The sequence below is a fragment of the Entelurus aequoreus genome, linkage group LG24, assembly GCF_033978785.1.
Source record: "Entelurus aequoreus isolate RoL-2023_Sb linkage group LG24, RoL_Eaeq_v1.1, whole genome shotgun sequence".
Taxonomy (NCBI): Eukaryota; Metazoa; Chordata; class Actinopteri; order Syngnathiformes; family Syngnathidae; genus Entelurus; species Entelurus aequoreus.
The window spans coordinates 10035325-10049418 of NC_084754.1; the positions used below are offsets into that span (position 1 = coordinate 10035325).

The 14094-nt window shown below is 37.9% G+C and overlaps 1 protein-coding gene across 4 annotated transcripts in view; it reads right to left on the reverse strand.

Moving 5' to 3' along the window:
- Positions 1-14094, reverse strand: part of fgd4a (FYVE, RhoGEF and PH domain containing 4a) — a 132207-nt gene that overhangs the window by 97809 nt on the left and 20304 nt on the right. The window contains exon 1 of one of the 4 annotated variants that reach the window (XM_062036209.1): positions 6464-6500. The exons of the other annotated variants lie outside the window; for them this stretch is intronic. Within the exon in view, the coding sequence (XP_061892193.1) occupies positions 6464-6485 (22 nt within the window). The 5' untranslated portion in view covers positions 6486-6500. Of the gene's footprint in view, positions 1-6463; positions 6501-14094 lie in introns of those variants that run through there. 4 annotated transcript variants of the gene reach the window in all.

Consider the following 14094-nt stretch of genomic DNA (forward strand, 5'->3'; position numbering starts at 1 on the left):
TTGGCAGAGGTAATAATTCAAATGAAAATACAGTTGACTAATCTTTAAAAACTGCCTCTCTATTGATTTGTGCACTGATATTCATTAACATTGAACACTGCTACATTATGGATGAAGTAAATAGATGGTAAATGAGGCGCTCCATCAAACAGCACACTAGAACTCAAACAAGATCATTGTGTCCTGCAGGATTCTTGTTTTCAGTATGAATGAGCCTTTCTGACGAGACTCTGGAGCCCACATTCTCAGCACGGAGCTGGAATGCATAGAGAACCCTTCAGCTCGCCAAGCTGAGCCTGAGAGAATAACATGCTGAGAAAGAGATATATAACGAAAGAAAGACGATGTATTGCGACAGACAGCGTCTCGTTAAAGTGGCAACACTTGGATTTTATTTGCTCTAAGGCTCCCCCTGAAATTCATAGCCACAAGAACAGGTCTGAAGTTAAATGAGCATGAACGCCGATCAGGGTTTTAGGCTGCCGATCCAGATACCGATCTTCCATGAGTGAGATTGGCTAATACCGATCACATGTATTAACTGTAAACATGTTTAAATGTACACTACCGTTCAAAAGTTTGGGGTCACATTGAAATGTCCTTATTTTTGAAGGAAAAGCACTGTACTTTTCAATGAAGATAACTTTAAACTAGTCTTAACTTTAAAGAAATACACTCTATACATTGCTAATGTGGTAAATGACTATTCTAGCTGCAAATGTCTGGTTTTTGGTGCAATATCTACATAGGTGTATAGAGGCCCATTTCCAGCAACTATCACTGCAGTGTTCTAATGGTACAATGTGTTTGCTCATTGGCTCAGAAGGCTAATTGATGATTAGAAAACCCTTGTGCAATCATATTCACACATCTGAAAACAGTTTAGCTTGTTACAGAAGCTACAAAACTGACCTTCCTTTGAGCAGATTGAGTTTCTGGAGCATCACATTTGTGGGGTCAATTAAACGCTCAAAATGGCCAGAAAGAGAGAACTTTCATCTGAAACTCGACAGTCTATTCTTGTTCTTAGAAATGAAGGCTATTCCACAAAATTGTTTGGGTGACCCCAAACTTTTGAACGGTAGTGTATATAAAGTGAGTGCTTTTGACCAATTATGACAATACAACGCAATATTTAAAATACTTCCTTCTTCTCTTTTATTACATACAATAGTTTGACAAAAACAATAGTACACATGAACTAAACAAAAGCAGAACTACTTCATTTTAAATCCTTTGGTTTTTGGCCTTAAAACATATTAGGCCTCGTCCTCCAGCGATAATGCTATTTAAAGGGGGCCTATATGGCAAAACCAACTTTTGTCACCTTATAATACTTGCTTTTGTGTATTTGGGATCCTCATGAGTCCAGAAAATTTGACATCAAACTGTGGAGGCATTGCGGCGATATTTATAAAAAATGATTTCCTTCTTTCATACTTCCGCCAAACTAATCATTTGGAATTTGCTCTGACCTGTCACGTCAGCGAATATCTCCTATATTATTAGAAATGTACCCTAAGACCTTTGCACGAGTCCGCCATTGTAGTCTGATGCTGTAGTCAATAAGCTCCTCCTTTCTCTCTATCCTCTTGTGGTGGGGCAGACTGGCTCGTACATGCACATGTAGGGATGATACTCGAAACCGGTTTTCCCGGTTGTTTGATAAGAAAAGAACCGAGTCCTCGGACTCGAATCCATTTTTGAGAACCGGTACCCGTTATCGAGACCACTATAGTAAAGGAAAAGAGTTGATTCTTTATTCGAATCATGTCCCGACCAGAAATGCTCCGTGGGACATCACAAGAAATGACGTCACGTAGCTCAGTCATTAGGCGCAGATAGCGAAAGCAGGAAAACAATGGACGGGAAAAAGCGCTCCAAGGTGTAATAAAGTTCAAAACAAAAGCTATAATCCATCGAATAACTTTACTGAGAGATTTTAGCAGGGTACAAACACATGACGAACACTTTTACGACCAACCGGAAACATAGCAACCAGGCTAGCAAAGCACCTCCTTTACGGCAGCTGTCGCAACATTCTTAAAACAACCGCAGCACATACATATATATACAACATATCTCCCTTTTTTAACTTTTGTTTTTCTTTCCTTGTAAACAAAACAAAATCACACTGTAGATGTGTTGTTTGTCTAATTATAAATAATGCAGACGAGGCGTGTTGGCTGAGTTCTTGACGTTTACTTTCACAGCGTGGCAACATGCAACACTTTTCGGGGCTACCGCGCATGCTCGTAACTCCCGTTGCATGCTGGGTAGTGTAGTTGTTATATTCTCTAGCTCATAACATTTTTCCCCCTATAAAGAAATAATGTTAACTCAATAAAGTGTATTTCTTTTTTTAGCTTTAACTTTTCATTTTTTAGCATTGTAACCACATTTGCAAAGAACTTTTCTCTTCATAGACTTTTCTTTCAATAAAGAAATAAAGTGCAAAAATGTCAAAGCATCATAACAAACAGTTATGTCAAATAGCAGCAGAAGTGCACTTTTTGGAGAGCTGTATTATTTTAAGTTTTGTGCCCAAGGGACTGATTTTATTTAACACTATATTATTATTTATACACCTATAGTGATCACAGAGACAGGTTGTTTTTGTGTTACTGTATATATTTGTTTTTCTGAAAAATCCCACTTAATATACTTTGGGTAACAACAGTCAACATTTATTTATTTTATTTTATTTTTTTAGGTGGGTAACAGTCAATATTTATTTATTTATTAGATTTTATTTTTTTATTATATAATAAAAGTGAGCTTTTGTTAAACCAAATATTGTGTGTTTTTTTCCATATACAACAACCTATCTGGACTCGATAAGAGAATCGATAAGGAATCGGTTCGATAAGAGGATTCGATAATAGGCTCGAACTCTATAATTCCTTATCAAACATCATCCCTATGCACATGTATCCTCCGCTGTTGCCATTTCTAATACAAAGTAGCGTATAGTTCTAACTTTTATCTGTCAGTAGACTTGATAAGGAAGCGCTCAAAACTACAACAAGGCTGACAGGATTAAGACACAGTTGAAGTGGAGGCATGTAAATAAGACCGCCCACAAAAGGGCGCATTCTGAAGAGATGGTCAGAAAGCGGTTCGAAGACGGCCCGTAAAATCTAATCTATGCAACATTTTGACCAAAGAGCCACCATTACATGTTATGTAAACCACAAGGAAGTGTTTTAAATGTAGAAAAAACTAATTACAATAGGTCTCTACAAAGATACTAAGAAATGCAGTTTATTTTCTGCAATGAAGGTGATTATTAATAACTTAGGGGAGCGTCCCCACACTGTATATGAAGATAAGTAGTTATTTGATAGCCTCTGTCAGTAGAGTGACACAAAATAAATTAAGTATCGACCAGAGGTTCCCAAAATCGGCCAATACGAATCGGTGGTCGATCGATGGGAACATCCATATAAATGACCCAACTGATAAACAGATAATTTCAATTGAACCTGTTTATGTTGACGCCCCACGGCTTGGTTGACTCACGTCGACATAAGCGTTGTCGACATAAGCGTTGTCGACATAGCCAAAAATAGCCATTGCTTGCAGATTTGCTTGTGACTTTGGTATGAGACATAAGGACAATGGGAGATATATTTTGGAACATTTGTTTGCAAAATATGTTATTATCATTGTGTTTGTATTTTTTTTCCAAATACAGCACTCTTATCTAATGTTGTGTATGCCTTTACGACAATTCCAGTAAAGCTTTTGTTTATGAGCAAATCTTTTATTTAAACGGGTGCATTTTGTTAGTTGGTGTGGTAGAATCCAGGTAAATGTTGCCTTGCTATTATTTTGAAGCTTACTTTGCACTGAGCAAAAGGTCAATGTGCGTATGTTTTAATGCTGTGTAACTAGACAGTAGTTATGTGGCTGTTCTGTAGCAAAAATGATGAAGTTAAGAATACTACAACACATGTCGACATTAATGGAGCGATTTTTCAGGTAAACTACCACTACACATTTTTCTGTCTACCAAAGTGGTCAACCTTGTACAGTATGTCAATATCGACTTAAGCGACCGTTTTTAACCAATAAGAAAAACACAATGGACTTGATGAATTGGTCCACATAGGTTGTCAACATAAACTGTATCTACGAAAAAGTAGCAAAAGCATATATGTGTAGGGGTGTCCAGGCTGGTCCACCAATAGTACAAACAACTTGAAAAAAAGCAAAGTGGGGTTGCCATGGTAAGGACTAACATGCTGTTAATTACTTTCTAGCTACAGGCGGACCAAATGTATATTCTATTAACCAAAGGTGACACTATCTGGTTTCTAACTCCATCTTGTACAACCACACTTCATGTGACACCTCCTGGTGGAATAAAGGTGTCACACAGAATCAGCATTTCTGCTTGGTGCCATGGGGGCACAGCAGAAAGACAAACGGCTGCACAAAGGAGAGGACAAAACAGCAACTTGACTCTGCCAAACCAGCAGCCAGTTCCTGTGCTCTAGTCATGACGCAGCAATTTGACTTTAATCTTTACATAAGGGAGGGGAAGGAAAAAAATCAACTAATTAAAGTTTTAAAAATTAATCAAATAAAGGGAACACAAGTGGTAATAAAATAATGTGATGAGAGATTTCAGACACACTGATGGCTGCTAAATCATCAGCTCAACTTGCATGCAAATTAAGATTTACTGCAATAGGGCTCTTTGCACTTCCTCCTTTTAGTTTCACATTAGAGAACGTGTTCTCTTTTTAATATGCACACACTTCACACTTCTCACCATGTTTCCCTGCACAAAACTTGACTATTTCCTCAGTGAACAACACAGCAACATCAGTGAACACAGTGAGGAGGCAATGAGCAGAACATGTTATGGCTCATTAAAATCACAAACTTGCATGCAACCCAACATACGTTGTTCATTAAAGACGAGCCATTATGTCGACATATGGCTTATTGTTGCAATGACATGTGTAAGACTGTACGGCCTTCGGATCAAAGCTGTTGTGAAAAAAAAAAAACCTGCCACGGCAAGAAAACGTGTAGTCTCCATGCAGTTAGTTTATAGCTGTGCCGATAAAAGCCTCTCTCTAATGGTAAATCAGAACCCCCGGGTGTTCTTTTGGATTTGTTGCAATTTGAGCCACAGGGAACCACCTCAGTAAGGCACCTTGTTATAGAGGAGCTGCATATCAGATGGTGTACATTGTGTACATTCAACAATGTGCAGCAATGACCCAGAATAACTGCTGATTGAATATGTGCAGTGTGCAAGGAATGCAATCTATGTATCAGCAAAATCTAGTAATAGTAGTGATATATATTCAGCCCTGACTTTATATCCAAATAAATAATCGTCAAAAGACTGTATGTATTAGTTTGTGTAAGCCAGGTCTTCCACTTGTAAACCGTTGGACACAAAAGGGTGGAAATTATGCAAAACGTGCACTACTGCTGTGTTGCTTGTGCTGTTATTCTTTTTGACAGTCTCCACATTGCGGTGCGAAGTTCATCTGTCTAATGATTGTATAATTTTGAGGACATACACTACCGTTCAAAAGTTTGTGGTCACATTGAAATGTCCTTATTTTTGAAGGAAAAGCACTGTACTTTTCAATGAAGATAACTTTAAACTAGTCTTAACTTTAAAGAAATACACTCTATACATTGCTATTGTGGTAAATGACTATTCTAGCTGTAAATGTCTGGTTTTTGGTGCAATATCTACATAGGTGTACAGAGGCCCATTTCCAGCAACTATCACTCCAGTGTTCTAATGGTACAATGTGTTTGCTCATTGGCTCAGAAGGCTAATTGATGATTAGAAAACCCTTGTGCAATCATGTTCACACATCTAAAAACAGTTTAGCTCGTTACAGAAGCTACAAAACTGACCTTCCTTTGAGCAGATTGAGTTTCTGGAGCATCACATTTGTGGGGTCAATTAAACGCTCAAAATGGCCAGAAAAAGAGAACTTTCATCTGAAACTCGACAGTCTATTCTTGTTCTTAGAAATGAAGGCTATTCCACAAAATTGTTTGGGTGACCGCAAACTTTTGAACGGTAGTGTACATATTACATGTATGCTAGCAAGTATTCCAAAGCATGGTGAGCCCAACTTTTGGGTCATTTACAGTCATGAAAAAAAGCATACACCCCATTGGGTATATATGACCATTTTATCAAATCTTGTTCTATCTTACTGCTCGCATTTTTGTGAGAACAGTTCTATTTATCAACAACAAATAAAAATGCCTTCTTATTAGGGCTGCAGATATTGATTATTTTAGTAATCGAGTAATCTATCGATTAGTTTGTTAGATTAATCTAGTAATCGCATAAACACACCTTTTGGACCTGCTCAGTGGCCTTGTGGTTAGAGCGTCCGCCCTGAGAGCGGTAGGTCGTGAGTTCAAACCCCGGCCGAGTCTTACCAAAGACTATAAAAATGGGACCCATTACCTCCCTGCTTGGCACTCAGCATCGAGGGTTGGAATTGGGGGTCAAATCACCAAAATGATTGCCAAGCGTGGACACCGCTGCTGCTCACTGCTCCCCTGCAAGAGGGTGGAACAAGGGGGTGGGTCAAACGCAGAGAGTAAGTTCACGACACCTAGTGTGTGTGTGACTATCAGTGGTACTTTAACTTTAACTTTATGGCTTTAATACACATTTTAGGGAAAATAGTTTTCGCTGTTTGCTGCCACACAGATCAGGGCACCCACACATCGCTGCTCTCATCCAATCCAATCCACTTTATTTATATAGCACATTTACACAACAAGAATGTTTCCAAAGTGCTGCACAGCCATGTTAAAAACAATATTAAAAACAATATTATGCTACACCAATGACTGAATAAAAACAAAGAATAAGTGAATAGAAAACCAATACAAAAACAATATAAAAAATAAATATGATTAAAAACGATTTTAAAGGGTAAAACCAATTAAACAGTAAAATAGACATCAAAATTCATGCTCATGTTCATTGCAATGGACGTGCGGAAACTAAGATCACATATTTAAAGTTCCAGGCACTCAATGCGGTCGGGATTTGATCAATTTTTGTTAAAAATTATTCCCATCATATCAATATACTTTTTTTTGTAATCGAATTAATCTATTCAATTTAATAATCATTGCAGCCCTATTTTAATTTTCGCATATTGTAAAATTCAAAAAATGGCACACAACTCTGAATAGGAATGTTTGCGTTGGTGCTTGTGCTAACACACAAACAACATTATAGCTTTCCAGCTTGGTCCACCAGCAAGTCAGTGTATTATCAACCTGAGCATTTTTATTTAAAATGACACATATCACTTCTCTGACATTCTCTTGTAGCAAAACATTTAAAAACATTGTTTTATTTCTTTATAAGATTATATCTAGCGTCTATTTTTTTGGCACAGCTGATGAGAAGGTGACTTTACATCAGTTTTGTTTAAACTCCCCTCAGAAAAAGCAGGCTACAGTGAACACAGACATACACACGGTCACAAACACACGCACACACAGACATGCACTTGCTTGCACACAAACACTCACCCTTGCATATTTTCCCACAGCTCAAAGTAGACGACAGAGGCTGATTACTCCATTAAAGGCGAACACAAGTGGAATCAACAACAGTAGCCTCTCCCATTTCCCTGCAGCTGAGAGTCTCCTCCACTAACACCTTAAAGCATATACACAGACTGGTGTGTGCTCCTCCCTTCATTAACCATCAGCCTCAGCAAAGGATGTCTCACCCCTGTCTACCCAAGGTCCTCCGGTTTATTGGGCACATGGTACCAGTGTTAGAAGAAGGAAGCACTAACCTGAGTGGAGGTTGTGTCCAGTTACACAAGTCAGTGAGGAAAATACAGCCCCGCTGTCCCACCCTAATAAAGGTTCCTCCACATCTCTTGCAAAGCCGGTGGCAGGTTCAGGCTGCTGATAAACCGCCGCCCGGCTGCGTTGGTCGCATCCTCGTTTCCTTCCGTCACTCCCTACTCTCAATTGCCGGCTCAGTGACACACTGACTCACCCTTTTGCTCAATCTCTCCTCTTGCTCTCCAAATTCTCTAACCCTCTCTCTCTCTCTTTTATTTTATGCTTCCCGCAACGCTCTGCCTTCCTCTCCACAGCGACGGAAGATAATCACATTCCAGCGGAGATGGGGCATATGTTGGGGGAGCGCCACTCAGCCAACAAGTAGAGCAAAGCCCCCCTCTGTGTGTGTGTCGCTTGGACAATCAGTCCCATTGTTTAGGTTGAGGGGAGGGTCAGTGTGATGGGAGGAAGCCAATGGCCGCACTCATCTGCTGCTGGCCATAGTGCAAAGACGATGTGAAGCCCCACACTAAACAACCCCCCTCCCGAGGGAAGGCAAGGGACGTCTGACAAAAGAGAGGCACGGGGAGAGGGATGATAAAGAATTGATCTATTTGATGAAAACCATTAGTCAACTTCAGAGGTTTATGTCAAAAGTCAGCAAACATATCAGAGTCGTAGATGATCTGACAAACTAAGGCCCCGTTTACACTAAGCTGGCTAAGGTTATCCAGGGTAAATCCCACCTAATCATATCCGTGTCCACACACAACAATGCCACCGTTTAAGATCCCCGCCCCCCTCCTAGTACGCATGCACGGAAAATGCGCACGTCATAGTCATCTCCAGTGTTGCTTTGTGTGCAAGTTCTTAAATGTAATTTATCTGAACAATATCAAGTGTTGTGGTATTTAAATTAACTGTAATCCAGTGTGCTGTGGGGCTCTATTGTAGTGAATCACACCTGAGCAATCATAAATTAATCAAATCTTTATTAGACACGTAAACAATGTGACAAAGAACATTTGACAACAATCAATATAGGGATCTAGATATCTGGTCAGGACACTCCTCACTAGGGATGATGTTTGATAAGAAATTATCGAGTTCGAGCCTATTATCGAATCCTCTTATCGAACCGATTCCTTATCGATTCTCTTATCGAGTCCAGATAGGTTGTTGTATATGGAAAAAAAAACACAATATTTGGTTTAACAAAAGCTCACTTTTATTGTATAAGAAAAAAATAAAATCTAATAAATAAATAAATATTGACTGTTACCCCCCTAAAAAAAAAAAAAAAAAAAAATATTGACTGTTGTAACCCAAAGTATATTAAGTGGGACTTTTCAGAAAAACAAATATATACAGTAACACAAAAACAAGCTGTCTCTGTGATCACTATAGATTTATAAATAATAATATAGTGTTAAATAAAATCAGTCCCATGGGCACAAAACTTAAAATAATACAGCTCTCCAAAAAGTGCACTTCTGCTGCTATTTGACATACTGTAACTGTTTGCTATGATGCTTTGAAATTTTTGCACTTTATTTCTTTATTGAAAGAAAATTCTATGAAGAGAAAAGTTGTTTGCAAATGTGGTTACAATGCTAAAATATGAAAAGTTAAAGCTAAAAAAAGAAATACACTTTATTGAGTTAAAATCTTTCTTTATAGGGGAAAAGATGTGATGTTATGAGCTAGGGAAAATAACAACTACACTACCCAGCATGCAACGGGAGTGACGAGCATGCGCGGTAGCCCCGAAAAGTGTTGTTGCATGTCACCACCGGCAGCTGAGAATGAGGTTATGAGCACGCTGTGAAAGTAAACGTCAAGAACTCAGCCAACACGCCTCGTCTGCATTATTTATAATTAGACAGACAACACATAAGTGTGATTTTGTTTTGTTTACAAGGAAAGAAAAACAAAAGTTAAAAAAGAGAGATGTCATATATATTTACTATGTGCTGCGGTTGCTTTAAGTTGCGACAGCTGCCGTAAAGGAGGTGCGTTGCTAGCCTGGTTGCTATGTTTCCGGTTGGTCGTAAAAGTGTTCGTCATGTGTTTGTACCCTGCTCAAATCTCTCAGTAAAGTTATTCATTGGATTATACCTTTTGTTTTGAACTTTATTACACCTTGGAGCGCGGTCCATTGTTTTTCCTGCTTTCCCTATCTGCGCCTAATGACTGAGCTACGTGACGTCCCGTCCCGGGACGGGATTCGTCACGATCAATGAGTCCACACAAAACTAAGTGCCAGAGATTCAAGAAATACACGGCGCAAAAATTTGTCCGAGGAGGGGGACCTTAAACGCTGGTTTAGTGTGGCTGAAACGGGGCTTAGGCTAAATAATTATTTGTTTAAGGGGTTAAACGACTTAGTGTAGACATGGCCTAAAATGATCAGATTATTGTTTTATAGGTTCCTTCCAAGAAAAATATGTGAGCTTCTAAACAGGAGCACATATTGTAAAATATGCAGAAAGAGGAACACAAGAAAGAGGCCTAAAAAGTCTGGTGACCTTTTGTATTCTATTGTTGCTTTTTCCATCCAAGGTTTTTCTTTTTCTTGACTTTCTCTCAAATATATGACAACCCATTCTTGTTCTAAATGGGTGCCTATAGTTCTACAATTTAGAATTAATATACACTTTTAAACTACTGAGTTTGAAGAGTTTTGATCATGAATGACATCATCAGCAAATTACAAGAGACCTTATCTACCGCATGAGGCCTTAGTTTAGCGAGCATCAAATGTTTATTTTGCTTTTTCTTCTGCTTTTTTGCAATACTTGCTCCCCCAAAATAAGAAGCCTTAAAAGTGGATATTAAGATAAGCACAATCGGAAGTGAATATACTTGCTCAGTATCTCATACTGGGTGCACGAGGTATACACTTTAGGCCCTTTTCAAACAAACTTCAACAACTTTAGTGATCTGAAACTGTGAGTAACTTCTAGATTACCGCAGACCTGTGTGGTTTGTGTTTCCACCACTTTTCACAGTTTAGGCTTAAGTCTTTGATGACAAAGTGGTGAGTATACTGCTACAGTATATTTCTACATTGATGCCATGTAAATATACTGACAAAATTAGGTCAGATGTCTTTTATGAAAGTTTAAGAAAATAGAATACAAAGCAACACAATACAAAACAATTTGATTTAAAAGTGTACAACATTTTACATAAAAAGTTTAGCTTTTGTCAACAGTGTCCAATGGTAAGAAAGTTGTCCCCTCGGTAAATAATGAATTTATGTACTTCAGGAGAATCCTCAAAGTCCATTTCAGCTGTAAATAATAGATAAATACTAAATGTCAATCTTTATCTCACGGTGACAGCAGATTAAGTGTTAGCCTGCTAGCCTTCGGAGGCTAACAACTACACAAATGTGGTGTCTCTGACTACTGTTACAGCTTGTAACAAAGTAAATAGTTACTATTAGATGTGATTTACCTTCGCTCAACTCGTTAACTGCCTTTTCTTTTCCACATGTATACCCCATCAACAAGGTCGTCGAGACCTGTTGAACAGCCATGGACACGCCGCTTCGAAGTCCAGCTGAATACTTTATATTACTATGTAAATACAAAACAATACTCTACAATTTTCGTACTGTAGCTTCTTGTATAAAAATGAAGTTTGTAAAATTAATTAACAGCTTCAAACTGAGAACTAGTTTCAACTGATAACAAATATTGCTTGACGGTATATTGACCTACAAATTATTGCCGATAAACAATATTACTGTCAACCTTATTTTGAAACCAAAATAACCACTGATGTAATGATACTACATAATAATAATGAAAGTATACCCTTTCAAATGCAATAAACTTATATTTCTCGTATGTTTTAACATTGGAATTTAAACGTTTTAATATGTCAAGGTAAATAAAACAAACAAAAAATTAAAATAAAATAAACTTTGTCTGTTAGCAAAATTTTGCACTTGATTACTAATTATAAACAAAAGCAATACAATGGGTTCTGTCTCTGTTAAGGAGGGTGTGGGGGACCCTGAAATAGACCTACACAACAAAAACAATAAATAATATTATCATGGTTATCATTATTAATGCGGAATTGTTGAATGTGTTCAAAAAGTACTTATATACACACACTAAAATCTTTTTTACCAAGTTGCATTTTCTTTTTAATAACTAAAATTAAATAGACATACAATATACTTCCTTGGCAGATGAAATAATAAATATTGTTTTGGCTTCATAAGAGCCGTATTATTTTATTTGTGTGTTTAAATATGTTTATCTTCTTCCATGTTCATTTGTAAAAGTTTTAGAATGTTTTTTTTTAATAGATTCAAATTGAGTAATCAGTTCTTTTTACTTCAGGTTAATGTGATGTCATGATAATACTAACCGTCGGGAGTTTTACCCAGGTTATCATTACGGTTGATGTGCACGTAGTACAAATGCCCGCAACTGCTGAAACCAATGCAAAGAGGAACTGCTCTTGCAGCCTGTAACAACGCAAGCTCATGGCAATGTTATCAAGTTCATTTTTATTTATAGTTTGATTAAATGACTTATCAAATATCGGCCCAGGTCTAGATTAAACACAAAGGCAGAGTAAAAACACTGTAAAATCGTTTCACTGATCCACGTTCTTCCACACAAAGACGCCCAAAAAAGTTCCTGCAATATAAGAAATAAACAAGTTGTCCTCAATATTAATGTAATTTCGGCTGAAAATTACAAATAGAATGTTTTAGAAACACTTCAACTGTGTTCAACCAATCAGCGTTTGACAGCCCAGCCTGTCCCTCAAAGGTTTTTGGGAAACTTTCAAAAGTCTCACATAGCCACTTGGGACCAAATAAGTTACTGGTGGAGCTTTTTGTTTACCCAGGTAGTTTTTGGTGGGAACACAAGGGAGCATTTAATCTACCAGGGTAAATAGGAAAGTTCCTGTAAAAGTTGGAAAAAGGGCTTATGGATACAATGACATGGACGTCAAATTTGCATAGGTAGCCACGACGCATTTGCAAAAAGTTAGTGAAAAACATAAAAAAATAAAGATCAAATGTGAACTTCTTATCAAATTTTTCTTTCGTTTCTTTTCTGAGTTTTTGTTAAAAGAGAGAACCAGCTGTTTGTGCTTATAAATAGGGGAGGGGCCTACAGCGGCACTCGCTGCTCGGTGAGAAGAGCAATGCCTGCTTGTTATGTCAGAGTTTGCAAAAGTCTCTTCAGTAGATTTTTGGCGATAGTCGCTTTTTTTGAAAAAAAAAAAGTTTCTAGGGCAGTCTGATTACTCGCTAAATATAACAACAAAGTCCTTAAATTGGCAACACTGATCCCTCCTGCTCCATCCTTCATACTCTGGCAGAGCAGGTGTGTTACAATGTGTTAATCAGCAAGGGCAGACAAGGTAGTGCCAAATCCATTTGTGGCTGTCCAAATTTTATGTAGCGGGTCACCATAAATAAATGAATGAATGAGAAACACTGACACACACTTACACACATGCACGCGCACACACACACACACACACACACACACACAGTTTGAGTTTGTGCAGGCCTTATTACAATACACTTTATTTAATGACCGGAAGAGTACTAACTGCATCCAGATTTCAACATTGTCCAAAGTGTGATGAGTTTCATGCGTGTGTGTGTGTGTGTGCGTGAGTGGGTAAACTACAGACAGGACATGGTTATTATACAGAGAAAATAAACAGTTACTTCCTGGGTACATATAGTGCAGAGCCATAAGCACCACAGGTCAGGACATAGGTCACATAACACTGCCATACATACACATACAGGTACATGCTTGTAATCACAAAAAGGTGTGAATATCCTGCCATGCCAAATATAGCAAGCGGCTTTAGGTTGAAAGGTTAAACACGTCATACATTATTTTAACTAATTTTTTTTTTTTTATATATACAGCGCTATGTTGGATCTACAATTAAGTGCTACTTTTACTGTGTTGCAATTGCTACATGAGTCATTCTTTAAATTGCTGACATATACAACAATTGCAGTGGCCTTACTGTGGTAATCTGTGCAAAACAACAACAAAAACATGTGATGACTGCAAATCAAACCTGAGTTTATAAACCAGTGCAGTATTTGACTGTTGGCAACAGGATGACTCATTGTCTCAAATGGAACACTGAACATGGATAATGGGTCTGTTTGCATCCAGAAAGTTATAGGCTGATATAAAAACCTTGTCACCATCATGCTGAAGCACACACATCAAGCCTCTTCTATTATTTGCAGCATGCACAATACAA